General features: G+C 53.3%; 2 protein-coding genes across 6 annotated transcripts in view; one reads left to right on the forward strand and one right to left on the reverse strand.

The window, feature by feature from the left end:
• Positions 1-4616, reverse strand: ATF5 (activating transcription factor 5). 4 transcript variants are annotated; one of them, XM_060083073.1, is made up of 4 exons: positions 4491-4616; positions 3701-3844; positions 2075-2371; positions 1-1205 (listed from the first exon to the last, which is right to left on the reverse strand). In XM_060083073.1, exons 3-4 carry the CDS (start codon positions 2250-2252, stop codon positions 538-540), a joined length of 846 nt encoding a protein of 281 aa, XP_059939056.1. In that variant the 5' UTR covers positions 2253-2371; positions 3701-3844; positions 4491-4616; the 3' UTR covers positions 1-537. The 4 variants fall into 4 exon arrangements, with proteins under 4 accessions (XP_059939056.1, XP_059939055.1, XP_059939054.1 ...); XM_060083072.1 differs by lacking the exon at positions 4491-4616 and adding an exon at positions 4087-4239; XM_060083071.1 differs by lacking the exon at positions 4491-4616 and having other exon boundaries at positions 3701-3965.
• The window catches only part of NUP62 (nucleoporin 62), a 25426-nt gene continuing 14321 nt past the window's right edge, over positions 3565-14669 (forward strand). Inside the window, exons 1-2 of one of the 2 annotated variants that reach the window (XM_060083063.1) lie at positions 3565-3775; positions 8252-8307. The gene's annotated coding sequence lies outside the window, so the exon portion shown is untranslated. The remainder of the gene's footprint in view (positions 3776-8251; positions 8308-14669) is intronic. The other variant, XM_060083062.1, reaches the window with a different exon arrangement.

Consider the following 14669-nt stretch of genomic DNA (forward strand, 5'->3'; position numbering starts at 1 on the left):
CTTATCCACCTGCTCTGTGAACTCGGCCACCTTTTTGGTTCCACCCCCAAATGTAGTTCCCCAAGGTCACTTGGCTGATTTTGCTTGTATTCTGCGGGCACCTTTCTTAAAGCCCTCCCTGACTTAGTCTCCAGATGGCTTCCCTGTCCTCCTTTGCATAGACGTTCTGCAGAGATTCCTGGCCTCACTTCCCTGCTTGAGAGACCAGGTTTCCAAGCTCTCCCCTGCCCCCCCAATTCCCCATGGGCCTCGGTTCCTCAGCTGTTAGTTGAAGGGTATAGATGTTGACTAAGGCCAAACATTCCATGATTCTGGGGAGGGAGGAGGGGAGCAAATTCAGAATGGACAGGAAAGGAGGCAAGGATAAAAGGGGAGGGGGAGGGGGAGGGGAGGGAGGAGGAAGGGGGGAGGAGGGGGAGGTTGGAAGGCAGCTAGAGGCAGGGGGATGACGAGGGACCTCCCACCTCAGGCCCAGAAACAGAAGTGAGCCACGGCTGAAGAGCAGCTCGCCCGCTATGGCCTGAAGACCCCGCCCAGCTAGCTGGGCCGGGTCCTCTGGCTTCGAGCCTTGTACACTTCGATGAGCAGATCCTTGACGTACTGGATCTCCCGCTCCACCGACTCAGCCCTCTCCCTCAGCTCCCGGTTCCGGGCCTCCAGCCCCTGGCACTCGCCCTCCAGGGCCTCGCCCTCTGCACGCTTCCTCTGGCGGTACCTCAGAGCTGCTGACTTGTTCTGGTCTCTCTTCTTTTGCTTGCGGTCCCCTCGGGTGGCGGCAGGATTGGGGTAGGGGGTGGGGCGGGAGGGTTGAGGGGGAGGAGAAGGGGGTTGCTGTGGCGGGGACAGGGGGGGCGCCAACCCCGAGTTCCCCTGCGCGGCCTCACTGCGGCAGTAGATAGCCAGCAAGTCGAGGGTGTCCGGGGCCGGGGGCGGGGGGAGGTCAAAGGTAGGCAGGGGGAGGGGGAGGGAGAGGGAGGGTGCCGGTGCTGGCTGTGTCGGAGGTGGGGAGGATGGTGGGAGGAGTGGGGCGTCAAGGAAGAAGTCTTCCATCTGCTCCAGCTCCTTCTTGAGGAGGGAGGCCATAGCTTCCAGGTCAGGTGGGGGTGGGGAAGGTGGGGGGAGGGCACCTGAGGGCAAGGGGGGCTCCAGAGGGAGGAGGGCTGTAAAGTCCACCCGCTCGGTCATCCAGTCAGAGAAGCCATCGCCTGGAGGATTGGAGAGGGGCAGAAAGCTCCTTGAGTTCCTAAGCCTCCACCCAACCAGGTCCCACTCACGACTACCTCATTCGTCCCATTCATTGAGTAAAACCACCAACCAGCCAATCAGTCAGCCAACCAATCAAGGAATCATCAAACCAGTCAACAGACCAACAGACCAGCCAACTAACCGACCAATTAGCCAAACAATCAATGAACCAGTCAACCAACCAATGACCCAAACAACAAAACAACCAGCCAATTTCTTCAACCATTCCAACATCCTCTTTACTGATTAGCCTGCACCTGTGGTTTCTTGATTTACCCTCTAGTTTACTCGTAAACGGCAAATTAAATCACACAAACACACCCTGTTTCATCTTTAATTAATCATTGAAAACCCACTATGTACCAAGCATTTGGGATACACTAATGAATAAAACACTTCCTGCCTCAGGAGCTCTGCCTATGCTGTTTCCTCCACCTGAAAAGCTCTTCCCTTTTCATGGCTCATTCCTTACCATTCTTTAGGTCTCAGCCAAAATGTTACTGACTTGGAGAGGGTTTCCTGGCTCCCCACTCTAAACGTGTCCTTGTTGTCATTTTTAAGCTCAGCTACTAAGTGTTTCCCACTTATCCCCATGCATCATCATTTAATATGTCTCTTGTCTGTCTCCCCAGTAGAGTGTGAGCTCCAAGAGGGCAGGGATCATGTCAGTCTTGTTTCCAGCTGTATCCCCAGCACCTAAGACAATGCCTGACATATTATACATGCTCAATAAACACTTATTGAATGAATGAAAAATGAATGAATGAATTCTTCTCCCCTGCCCCCCACAGCCCAGCTCACCCCACCTCCATTCTTTGCCTGCCCTTACCTGCCAGGGGCTCTCCCCCCCCTGGAAGCCCGCCCTCCAGGGCTCCCCCAAGGACCTCATAGGGGCCCAGGGGGGCAGGGGCCAGGGGGAGTTTCCCATAGTCTACGAGCCAGCCCAGCCCGCTAGCTGGGAGCAGGGTCCTGTCCAGCTCCAGCCCCAGGGTCGCCAGGAGTGACATGGCTGCAGCACGGGCGTTGGGCACGGATGGCAATGGAGAAGGCTGAACCAACAACTGGCAGGAGGCTCTGGCGGTTACTCAGCTGGACGAAGACAGGCACCAAGGCAAGAGTGGAGTACCTACGAGTGTGACACAAAAGTGAGTGGGTCAGGGGCCAGCCTCACCTACTGCCAAAGCCACGGGGAAACCAAGCCATACCCCCAGGGCCCCGGGATTCCTTGCCCTTTCAGAATTCTAAATCTGCCCTTTCTTTCCCCAAATCTGAGCCCCACCCATTCCCAAGGGAATTCTCTTTAGGCCCGACTTACTTTTTTTCAGAATTCCCCAGACCCAATCCTTCCAATACAGAAACCTTTTGGTCTCCCAGGGGAATTTCCTTAAGTCCCTCCCACCTACCGCATAGTATTCCGTTTCATTAAAAAAAAAAAAACCACCCCAGGGGAATTTTCTTGCAGCCACACCTCTTCCTCTAAAATACATCCTTTAGGCCCCACCTCCTCCCTAGAGTCCATCTCAAATCTCTTCCCAGGGGAATTCCCCCTGTCCCGCCCCTTCATCAATGTCATCCGTTCGAATCCCACCCTTCCCTTTGAATTTTGCGGTGATCGCCACTGTCCCTCCAAGTCCCGCCCCCACGGTTCATTTTAGCTCCACCCCTCCCCGACGATTCCCCAGAGGCCTCGCCTCTTTCTCAGATAGAAACACCATCCCCTCAGCTAACGGTTTTTAGTCCCGCCCCTTCTCACCGTGGGTTACCCACCCCAAGCCCCACCCTCCGTGACGCCTCTTATCCTAGCTCCAAACCCTTAAACGGGTCGTTTCTAAGTCCCGCCTTCTCCCCTGTCAATCTAAACAGCCCCCCCCCGCCCCCAGCAGGTGCCTGAATGAAATGAAGGGAAGATGTGCTTTGCGCCTGAGCAAAGTGGAGGCGGGCGGGTGGAGGCTGCAGGCGGAGAACAGCTCCCCACCCTCCACCATCCACACGCGGCTCCCTCGCCGAGGGCTAAAGCGCATGCTCCACCGCCGTAGCGGCCCCATTACTCCCTCAGGCCTCCGCCCTCCTGGGGGTCAGTGCGCACGTGCGGCTGCTTACTGCCCGCCCTTTGCATAGAAATACTACCGCTGGTGGACAGATGCGCATGAGCAATCGCTCGCAGACTCATTCAGGGCGGGGGGGAACCACCACCTTCTCTGGGAACTAGTGCGCAGGCGCAAACGCACAGGGGCTGTCTTTAAACACCAACGTTGTCTGGAGGAACGCACCCTCCCCCATCGGCCCGAGTGCGCATGCTCGATCGCGCGCGAACGACCTGTCTTCCCTCTTCTGCGCCTGCGCGACCGTGATTCCTCAGTCTCGTCTCCCTACCCCCCAGACTCGGCCGTGAGGGCCGCGAGCTTCGAAAGGGCGGGAAACGCCGTTGGAGAGGGAGAGGCGAGCGGTTACTCACTCCATGGCTGCGCAAAGGAGAGGCGGTGGCGGCCTCGGCTGAAGAAAGACGGCAGGAGCGGAGAGCGCAGGCGCGGTGAGCGCAGAGACTGGCCGGGGGCACAGAGGGGTTGCGGCTACAGAGCCATGGCCGGGGCTACGCGGGCTGAGGTGGCGTCGCGGTAGTGTGAGGAGAAATCATGATCTAAGGATGGGGAATGAGGCGACCCCGGGGACTGGGGACAGATATACCGGGGGTGGCGCAGCACGGCCTGCCCGAATCCTTCCGCGCCCCGCCCCGCGCGGCCTCAACCGTGAGGAGGGCCTGACCGCCCGCCCTCGGGGATCCCGGGATCCGGCCCCCTCATCCTTCCGACCACGGGAGTTCGGGCCTCTCCTTTCTCTGACCTGTGGATCTAGCCCCGCTTTCCTCCCAACCTCGGGGGTTCCGACCCTTCTTTCCCTCTGCCTCTGGGGTCCGGTCCCCTCCTCCCTGGGGTCCGCGGTCCGGCTCTCTGCTCCCTCTGATTTGGTGACTCGGCCCTTCCTCTTCCCTGAGACCCGCACTAGTTCATTTCTCCTTTCCTTTCCCCTGCTTCGCGAATTTCCGGTCAGCCACATGTTGATCTCTTTATCCTTAACTGCCGTCCCACTCTGAGAACACCTTTTGTGGCTTAGAATCTGGCGTGAGTCACAGAGCACGCTCCGTTCAAGTCAGAGACCGGCGAGGGTGGCCTTGGGCAAATAACTTAAATTCTCTAGCCTCTCAGATAGGGGATTATTTGTAAAGTAAGGAGAATCATCACGTGTACCTGGTGGGGTCGTTTGTGAGAAATAAGTCCATTCCTGTGAAACCCAGATGCCACCTCCTATGTGCTCGCTCGGCCTCTTTTATCATCAGTAGGAGGGAACTCTGGGCCCCAGCGTCAACCCTTCCGACCCCCGTGGCCGGAGCCCCAGACACTTAACCATGCAGCCCTTGCTGATAGGTCGTTCTTGTGTTTCCTCCACTCCTCCAAGGTGATTTCCAGCCATCCCCGCCCTCTCCCATTCAAATGATGGACGCTCAGCCCCTGGTGCAGGGAGTCGGTCACCGCCCTGTCTTATCTTTTCTCCATCCCCTGCCAACCTCTCCTCAGCCCTTACCCTCAGCACTCCTTTCAGGCCCGTTGGTTCATTCTTTTGTCCCTGCCCCTCTCCTAGACTTCCTTTGGAAAGACCCTCTACCTCGGCTGCCCACCACCACCACCACCACCCGCCTCCCGCCACTAGATCAGTCTTCACACTCTGCCAGAAAGAGGGAGATCTGTACTTGCATTGCTAAAAGAGATCGGGCTTCCTAGCCATCCCCTCCCCCTGCACTGGACCCTCCACCAGCCCCAAGTGGATGTGGGTCTTTCCTGTGCAGCAGAAACCCCTCCTTTTCCCACCCTGCATTCATCCACATCAGGACATCACACCTGGAGTTCAGCTTTTCATCACTTTTGTGGTGCTTATGAGACTGAATCAAGATCCAAAGAAGGGGGCACCCGGATCTTGAGAGTTAGCTGGGAGCGAAGACACACAGGCTTTTTTTTTTCCTTCCAAATGCATGTGCTCTTTGTTTCTCCCAGTTTTATTGAGATATAATTGACATGTAGCACTGTATAAGTTTAAGGTGTACAACATAATGATTTGACTTACATACCTCGTGAATGGATTACCACAATAAGTTGAGTGAACATCCATCACCTCCTACAGTTACAACACTAAAGAAATAGAAAAAATACATACGTTTTTCCTTGTGATGAGAACTTTAGGATTTATACTCTTAACAACTTTCATATACAACATATAGCAGAGTTAATTATATTTATCATATTGTACATTATATCCCTCGTACAGGCTGCTGTTGCATACAGGAAGTCTTTCTTGGGATCTGACCATGTTCCCCTTATGATACTTCCTGTCCACTCTGCCAACTCTTGCCCTACAGGGGCTACGTTATTACCAAGGCAGCATAGAGTAGTGGTTAAGAGCAGTCTCTGGAGCCAAGTTGTTGGGTTCAAACGCTGAGTACACCCCACTTACTAGCTTACTGGCAATTTCCTTTCCCTGTGCCTCGGTTACCATTAACAGTGCCAGAATAAAGCATAGAGTTGAGTAAATAGAAACGTACTGATGTACGTGGCCGTTAATAGTACCTGCTTCTTAGTACTGTTTTGAGGATTAAATGAGTTAATCCAGGTCAAGTGCGCTTAGACTAGTGCCTGGCACGCAGTAGGTGCTACATAAGGAGTTTTTATTACTACGGTTATTGAGGTGGATGTGTTTTATCTCCATTGCTAAGCAGTAGTGCTTTTAAAGTTCTATTAAGTAAGAAGCAAGGACCGACTTCCACTCCTCAGTGTAGATATTTGAGCGGTAGCAGGTGGGATTAGGGGAGTCCGTTGGACAGGCCGCTGGCAGTGAGGGCACAGTCATCCCCTGTCTTCTTCGAGAAGACCTTCTAGATTATAACAGGAGGACTAGGTAGAGTATTTTTATTTAAGTAAACTTTTTATTTTGGAATAATTGTAGATGTACTGAAAAGCTGCAGAGACAGTGCAGAGAGTCCCCTTATACCCCTCATCCAGTCTCCGTCACTGGACATCTTGCATTATGCTCGTACATTTGTCACAATTCAGGAGCCAACATCAGTACATTTCTATTACCTAGACTCCACCTTGTCTTCTGATTTCACCAGTTGTTCGCTAACGCCCTTCCTTTGTTCCAGGATCCCCTCCAGGATGCCGTCTTACACTTAGTCGTCCGTCTCTTTAGCCACCTCTGTTCTGCAAAGGCTTTTTAGACTTTCCTTGTCTCTCATGACCCTGACAGTTTTGAAAAGTGCAGGTTGAATATTCTATGGAATGTCCCTCCATTTGGTTTTGTCTCATAGATGGGGATTATGGGGTTTTGAGTGGATGACCAGGTAGGATATTTTTTAATACCTGGGAATGAACTTAGTGTGGGAATCTTGCTGCCAGTAGATTGCGGCGTTTGCTGACTGAGAAGACCCTGGTACCCCTGTCCCAGCCCCTTGTGCCTTTTTCTCTCTCCATCTGTTGGGTCCCATAGAGTTGAGTTCTGGTGCCAATTACCCCCCCCCACGTGGCCTGACTCAGTCCTGCGGAACTGGTTCCAACTTGCACACTGAGCTCCCTAGCCCTTCAGGGCATATTCGAATTTATGGGCGGTGGGTCATCAGTGGTGCCTGTGAGCCCAGGTCTTGGCACCCTGAACCCTCTCCCCACACCCACCTCTGGACCTATTGCCCATCCAGGACTCAGATGCCTTGGCCTCCCCCAGCTTCACAAAGTCCTCTGGGGTCCAGCTGCCCCAGGCCCTTTAACCCTGAGCTGGGGCTGGGAGCATGGGTGGGGCTGCTGGGGACTCTTTTTCAGTGCGGAGGAGCCAGGCTTGGGGAGTGAGGTGGCAATTGCAGGCAGGTTGCATCACCCTGGCTGTTTGACGGGGAGGGGGAGTGGGGGGATTCTCTGGGGGCCCCCCTGCGCACCCGGCAACTGTTCCTGGTTAGTGAAGTCCTGGATTGGAGAGAGGCCCCAGCACAGCAAGGGAGGGGTTTGGGGAGGGGGAGGGAGAGCAACCTGTGCAGAACCCTGAGAATCAGGCTCCATGCCAAGAACTACCAAGAACAGACTCAGATCACAGAGGCTGACCCGCTCAGCTTGCAGGGGGCAAGGTGTCGTGTACAGTCACACTGCTGGTTAGAGCCCGGGCCTCCGCCATATAGCTTCCAAGGCCCTGCTGGTCCCAGGGAGAGCCTGTCCTCTCTCAGATGTGTGGGGTCCCTGACCCCCAGCTCAGGATGTAGCCTGCTGGGAGGCCACCAAGCCTGGACCTTCACCTCGGGTCTGCTGCTGCTCACAATTGCCGAATTCTATTGATTGTGACCTGCCCCTCCCCATCCCCTGTCCCAGAGGAGGCCCTCCTCACCTGTCCTATCGCAGAACCCCGAACTGGTCTCCCAGTCAAGGTGACGGGCCTGCAGTGATGAAAGAGGCACCGAGTTTTCCATCAGATGGACCGAGGTTTCAATCCCAAGCCCATACCACCTAGTCCTGGCCAAGGGTGCACACGAGGCCCCTACTCTGCCTTGGCCTCAGCTGCCTTCTGAAAAGTGGCTCAGATCGCTTCTCAACCTTTTGGCTAAGATGAAGTGAAAAGTGGCTCAGAGCCTTGACTCTGGAGCCAGCCTGCTAGGTTCACATCCCAACGCCACTTATTTGACCCACTTATTTGACCCTCGGCAAGTGACATCTTCTCTCTGTGATTCAGTTTCCTCATCCATAAAATGGGGATAAGATGACCCACCTCCTAGGATTATCGTGAGGATTAAATCGGTAAATGTATGTAAAATTCCTAGAACGGAGCCTGCCTAATTATGAGCATTAATTATTTCTCTTTAAGGCTTAGGTGCTGAGGGGATTATATGAAATGATGTAGGTAAAGCCCAGCACTTACTAGGAACTCAAGGTCAACCCATGTTTGTTTCTCTTCGTATTCCTACCCCACTTTGTTCTGCTTTCAGAGCCGCCTTGAAGGCAGATGTCTGTGTATGTGACTGTTTCCCTGAGCACTTAGAGGGTAAGTCCGGACCCTCCTCATTCCCAAGAATCATTCCTCACAGCCCCCAGCCCTGTGCTGTAGCCTGACTAGGCATCAGTTCTCTTTTTTTGGCCGTGCTGTGGGGCATGCAGGGATCTCAGTTCCCCGACCAGGGATCAAACCCGTGCCCCCTGCAGTGGAAGCACAGAGTCCCAACTGCTGGACCACCAGGGAAGTCCCGCATCAGTTTATTTTTAAATGAGTTGCTCAGGCACAGAGACTGGGGAATTCAGTCCTGTGGCCTATGAAGGGGCACTAGGGCAGGTGTCTGCATCATGCAGGCCAGGAGGGCGGAGGTTGGGGGTGGGCGTCTTGGCAAACAAGGGCAGGAAGGCCAAGGCCAGTTCAGCTGGGGAAAGGGCAGTGCAGGGGCCAGGCACACAGAACACAGGTCTGCCACGTGGCCCAGCGGCTCAGAGTCCTCCAGAGTCCCTTCCCTCCCCTCGCTCCTGCTACATCTTCCTCAGCAGAGGCAGCCACAGCTCCCAGCGCCTGGCGAGGCCCCACACTGCTGCACCAGCTCCAGCACCTCGATGGTCATCTTCTGTTTTCATTTCCTGTGGCCACTGTAACAAATTGCCGCAAACTTAGTGGCTTAAAACGACATGCATTTATTCCCTTTCAGTTCTGGAGACCAGAAGTCTAAAAGGGGTCCTTCTCGAGGCTCTAGGGGAGAATCCATTTCCTGGCCTTTTCCAGCTTTGAGAGGCCGCCTGCATTCCTTGGCTCATGGCCCCTTCCTTGAATCACTTCTACCTCTGCTTCCATCATCATGTCCCCTATCTCCTCCTTTGATACTCTTGCCCTCCCTCTTATAAAGACCCTTGTGATTACGTTAGGGCACACCCCAAAAATCCAGTATAGTGTCTCCATCTCAAGATCCTTAATTTAACCACATCTGTAAAGTCCCTTTTGCCACATAGGGTAACGTTCACAGATTCTGAGGACTAGGATGTGGACATCTTTGGGAGCGTTATCCATCCTACCACGCCTCCCCTCTCGGAACCTCAGTTTCCTCATCTGGGAGCTAAAGGCGAGCGCCAGCCCTGGCATACCCCTCCCTCATGTGCCCACAGGGAGTGGACAGGGTAAACTGAAGGTAATTGACAGCATAGTGTCCTGGAGCTCAGGACACATCACTTACCATTGTGTGGCCTTCGGCAAGGTGCTGTGCCCCCACGTGCTACATGAGAAGAGCAGGGACAATAGCAGAGGGCAGTGGTGAGGACCAGAGATAACGTGTGAAAAGGCCTAGAACGATGCCTGGCTCCGCGAGCGAGCTGTCCCCGCAGGCACGGTGCTGCTCAGGGTCAGCCCATGTGCCCTGCAATAGTGCCGGCCTGGCAGTGCAGAGCTTCAGGTTTCATAGAAGTGAGAAATCCAGACTTTTCCATGAGATCCAAGTTTTAAAAGGTTGGTGAGTCACTCAGAGAAACCTCAACAAACCACGAGTGTGGATAGGCTGGGGCCGAGGGCCCTCCCTGACCTTTGTGTGCGGTGATTCCCACCCCCCTGCTCCCAACCCCACATCTGTCATCCTCTGCCCAGAGCAGAGAACTAAAGGAACTGAGGACTTCTCGGTGCAGGGCCACACACACCCCCGAGCTGCTCCCCCCACCCCCCGCCGGACTGACCCAGCTTGAAAGGGTGCCGGCCTCACTTAGTCTCTGCCCAGCATATGCGCAGTTGGGGAGGGCAGTGTTTGTGGGGAGCAGGGAAGGGGGTCTCTAGGGAATCATCTGGGAAGGTTGGGTTCCTGCTGAAGGGGGGCTGGTGTCCTTCATCAGCCATCCATGCCCCCAGGACTTCCAGTACACGTAGTCAAACCATTTGGGTTTCTTGCTTGCCGCAGCTGTGGGGCCACCCACCTTGGGGGCCCATGGGGCATCTCAGGAAGGGGGTGTCAGAGAGGACTTTTAGGGGCTGGGCTGGGTTAGGTGACTGGGGAGGGTTCAGGGAAGTGGGGTTTTGCTCTGGATTGGAGGCCGGCAGGGAGCAGGGGCAAGTCCGTGACCAGCGTCCTTTGTCAGTGGAGCTGATGCTGTGCTTAGTTAAGAAGCAGCTGTCAGCTCTGAGCCAGGAGAGTGATGTTTGGTTATTTTTGTGCTTTGGACAGTATGTTTCTGTCTGTGTTGAGACGTGTCAAGATCCATCACAACCAGGGTGGCCTTGCCTGATGTGTTCTGTTAAGTTGTTTATGCCCAGCAGGAGAGTACCAGGGCCAGCTGTCAGGGCTGCTCTTCCCTTTCTCACAGCAAACCTGCTCCTCATGCCCGATGGGGGATGGGAGGTGGAGGGCAGCTGCAGCGCAGCCTGTACCCCTGCCTTGAGGTGGGCCTTGGATGCACCATACCCCCAGGTTTGCTTGGGCACAAAGGGAAATAGCAAGGCCTGAATGAATGCAGTTGGCACCCACTGGGATGGCCAGTCATAGTGGGAGCCAAGGGAGCAAGAGAGGGGGTGGTTTGAGGCAGAGGCAGGGGACCACAGCAGGAACACCTCACAGGCCTGAGAGGTCCCCCAGGACTGCCCCACGGGGGGCTTTGAGGGCCAGCAGCCAGCAGGGCCCCAGACCTCAGAGCTGTTAGGTTTGTTCAGTAGCCCTTTGCCCTTCTTCTCCTGCCCGCCCCCACCCAGAGCAGGAACAGATTCCGGCGGGGGCCGGGGGGACGCGGGGCAGGAAAGAGCAGCTGAGGCCCCCACTTCACTCCAAGCGTCAGGAGTCTATCCTGCAGTGGGGGAAAGCATACGGCACTGAGTTGAATTTGAGAGTGAAACCCGAACCGCTAAACTAGTCTGGAAGGTGACGGAGGTGACCTGGGATGTCATTAGGGAACAGGAAGGGGGTGTTGGACATGGCACGCGATGGGGGTGCGTAGTGGTGAAAAGGGTCACACTGGAGAGGCTCCTGATGCCCCAGCTTAGCTCTGGGGCCAGACAGCCTCGGTCAGTCCTAACCACCTGGGCGACTTTGGGCAAGTTACTGAAGTTCTCTTGGCTTCAGTTTGCTCATCTGTAAAATGGGAACGCTGGTAGTTCCTGCCTCTTTGGGTTGTAGTCAGTACAGGTAAAGCACTACAAACAGGGCACAGCACATAATAAATGTCCAGAAGTGTTAGTGCAGTGGTTGATACCCAGGGATAGGTAGGGACTGTGATTGGTTTTAATCTCAGAATCAAAGCCACCCTGCCCCCCACCTCTGGTGGTTTTCACCTGGTTCCCAGAGAAACCATCTCCATGGCAACTGCCTCTACCACAACCTGGACCTTTGCCTCCCTCCCCCACTGACATCACTGCCTCTCCCCTGGGACACTGGTGTTGATTACAAGAGAGAGGCTGGGGAGGGAGCACAGGTGTGTGTGGTTCTGTCTACACACACACACAAACGTGTCCACCTGTGGTGCTCTTTTTTTTTTTTTTTTTTTTTTTGCGGTACGCGGGCCTCTCACCGCTGTGGCCTCTCCCGCTGCGGAGCACAGGCTCCGGACGCACAGGCCCAGCGGCCATGGCTCACAGGCCCAGCCGCTCCGCGGCATGTGGGATCCTCCCGGACTGGGGCACAAACCCGCGTCCCCTGCATTGGCAGGGGAACTCTCAACCACTGCGCCACCAGGGAAGCCCCACCTGTGGTGCTCTTAAAGTCCCTTGGCCCTGGTGCTTCAGCCCCACACTGAGTCTTGTATCTGTGGTGTATCTGTGCCAGGCTGCGTTTCCACTGGAACCCCTTGTTGGCCTCAGCTGACTGGAGCATTTCAACTACAGTCTCCTCCCCAGCCCGTTCTCAACCAGCTGTACTCATCCCCACAAGAAAGTGTGATCCTATCTTTAGAAATAGCTCTGCCCAGCCCCTGCCTTCTCAGCCCCTCCCTGGCATCCCATGCTTGGTTGGTTTGTTTAATGGCTTTATTGAAATACTGGAAAAAAAACATAATTCACATCCATTTATTAAAGTGTACAATTCAGTGGTTTTTATACATTCAGAGTTGTGTACTCGTGACCACAATCTAATTTTAGAACATATTTATCACTCCAGAGAGAAGCCCCATACCTCTTAGTGGTCACTCTCCGTGCTCCCATCCCTCGGCAACCACTAACCTGCTTCCTCTCTCTGTAGATTTGCCTATTCTGGACATTTCATATGAATGGAATCATACAATAGGTGGCCCTTTGTGTCTAGTTTTCTAGGTTCATCTGTTTTGTAGCATATGTCAATACTTTATTCCTTTTTTTTTTTTTTTTTTTTTTGCGGTACGCGGGCCTCTCACTGCTGTGCCCTCTCCCGTTGCGGAGCACAGGCCCCGGACGCGCAGGCTCAGCGGCCATGGCTCACGGGCCCAGCCGCTCCACGGCATGTGGGATCTTCCTGGACTGGGGCACGAACCCGTGTCCCCTGCATCGGCAGGCGGACTCTCAACCACTACGCCACCAGGGAAGCCCTTTATTCCTTTTTAAAGTTGCATAACATTTCATTTTATCCATTCATCAATTGATGGACGTTTGGGTTGTTTCTACTTTTTGGCTGTTACGGAATATGTGTGTACTAGTTTTGTATGGACATATGTTTTCATTTCTCTTGGGAGATACCTAGGAGTAGAATTGCTGGATCGTAGGATAACTCTGTGTTTAACCTTTTGAGGAACTGCCGTACTGTTTTCCAAAGTGGCTGCACTATCTTACGTTCCCACTAGCAATGAGGATTAGAGTTTCTCCACATCCTAACCAACGCTTGATATTGTCCACCTTTTTTGTTATTTTAATCCTAGTGGCACCAGTGAACTGGTATCTCATTGTGGTTTTGATTTGCATTTCCCGAAGCCTAACAGTGCTTTTCCCATGCTTATCACCCATTTGTGTATCTTCTTTGGCATCTTGTGGTTTTCACACAGGGCATTTAACACTGTTCTTCAAGGCAGCCCTTGCCCATCTGAGCTTTTGCCTGGAATGAGCTATTGATCTAACCCCTCCCCACCTTGACTAACTCCTCCACATCCTTCAAAACAGGCTTAAATATCCCTTCCTTCTCTAGGACAGTGTCCTTGCCCCTCCCCTGGGCTTCCAGTAGGTTCTAACCAAAGCTCTTTCACAGTGTCTACCTGTTATCCAACAATTTATCTCTTTGTTACCCTCAGTAAACTCCGAATTATTTAAGGACAGGAACCTTGTCATATCCTGACTTTGACATTTATGTTGACATGGAGCAAGTTACTTAACTCTAAAACGGAGATGCTAATGGTACCTACCCTGTGGTAGAAGCAGTGAGAACTAAACCAGTTAGTACATGGAAAGCACTTAGAATAGTACATGGCACAAAGCAACCTGGGTCTGTTTATTGGGTTAACAAGCATTTGCTGAGTGCCCCCAGTGACCAGCAACTGTCACAGACATTGGGGTACAGCAGTGGAGATCACGGGCCAAAATCCTGCCCTTCATGGATCCGTCGTTCTAATGGGGAGACAGACAATAAATGAGGTCTGAAAATGGAATATATTGTATTTCAGATGATGCTGGGTCCTAAGGATAGCTGGGGAAGACCTCACTGAGTAGGTGACATTTTAGCAAAGACCTGAAGGAGGTAAGGGAGTGAGCTATGGGGCCATCAGAGTGTTCCAGAGAGAGAAAACAGCAAGTTCAAAGACCCTGAGGCAGGAGTGCTTTAGGCGTATGTGCAGAACAGCAGGAAGGCCTGTGAGGCTGGAGTGGAGTGATGGAGGCAAAGGGTGGTTAGTGATGGGGGCACCTTTTGGCTGTTGGGAATAATGCTGCTGTGAATGTTTGTGCACAAGTTTTTGTTTGACTACCTGTTTTCAATTCTGGTAGCTTTTCCTTCATCACATTTATAACACTGGGTTTTTGAGGACAGGTGGCCATGCCATATTGTCTTTGTTTGCCCAGCCCAAGGCCTGTCCTGTCCTGTCCTAAGTCTCAGTGGATGTTTGTTGACTGAATGAATGAGGTATATTTGTGAATTACCCAACATGTGCTGGCATACAGTGGTGCTGAATGGTTGGTGCTTTTATCATTTTTTTTTTTTTTAATGCAGTTCATATATCAGGTTGGCAATACTTTCCTAATTTCAGGTGCTGGCAGATTGTAGGGAAATGGTTGTCTCAGGCACTGCCAGTTAGAATAAAAGCACATACAGGCAAGTTGGAGGGCAGTTTGTTTGTCCCTCTCAAAACCAGAATGCAGGTACCTGTGGCCAGCAGTTCTTCTAGGATTTGCCCTGGAAAAGTGTCTGTGCCTGTGCCCGAGAAAGCATGAGTGAGCATGCTTGTTCCAGTATTATTTATAATAAAGAAAAAATCAGGAGCATTCTGAATGTCCATCAGTAGAGGCACGGA

Source organism: Mesoplodon densirostris, chromosome 19, assembly GCF_025265405.1.
Source record: "Mesoplodon densirostris isolate mMesDen1 chromosome 19, mMesDen1 primary haplotype, whole genome shotgun sequence".
NCBI classification, from domain to species: domain Eukaryota; kingdom Metazoa; phylum Chordata; class Mammalia; order Artiodactyla; family Ziphiidae; genus Mesoplodon; species Mesoplodon densirostris.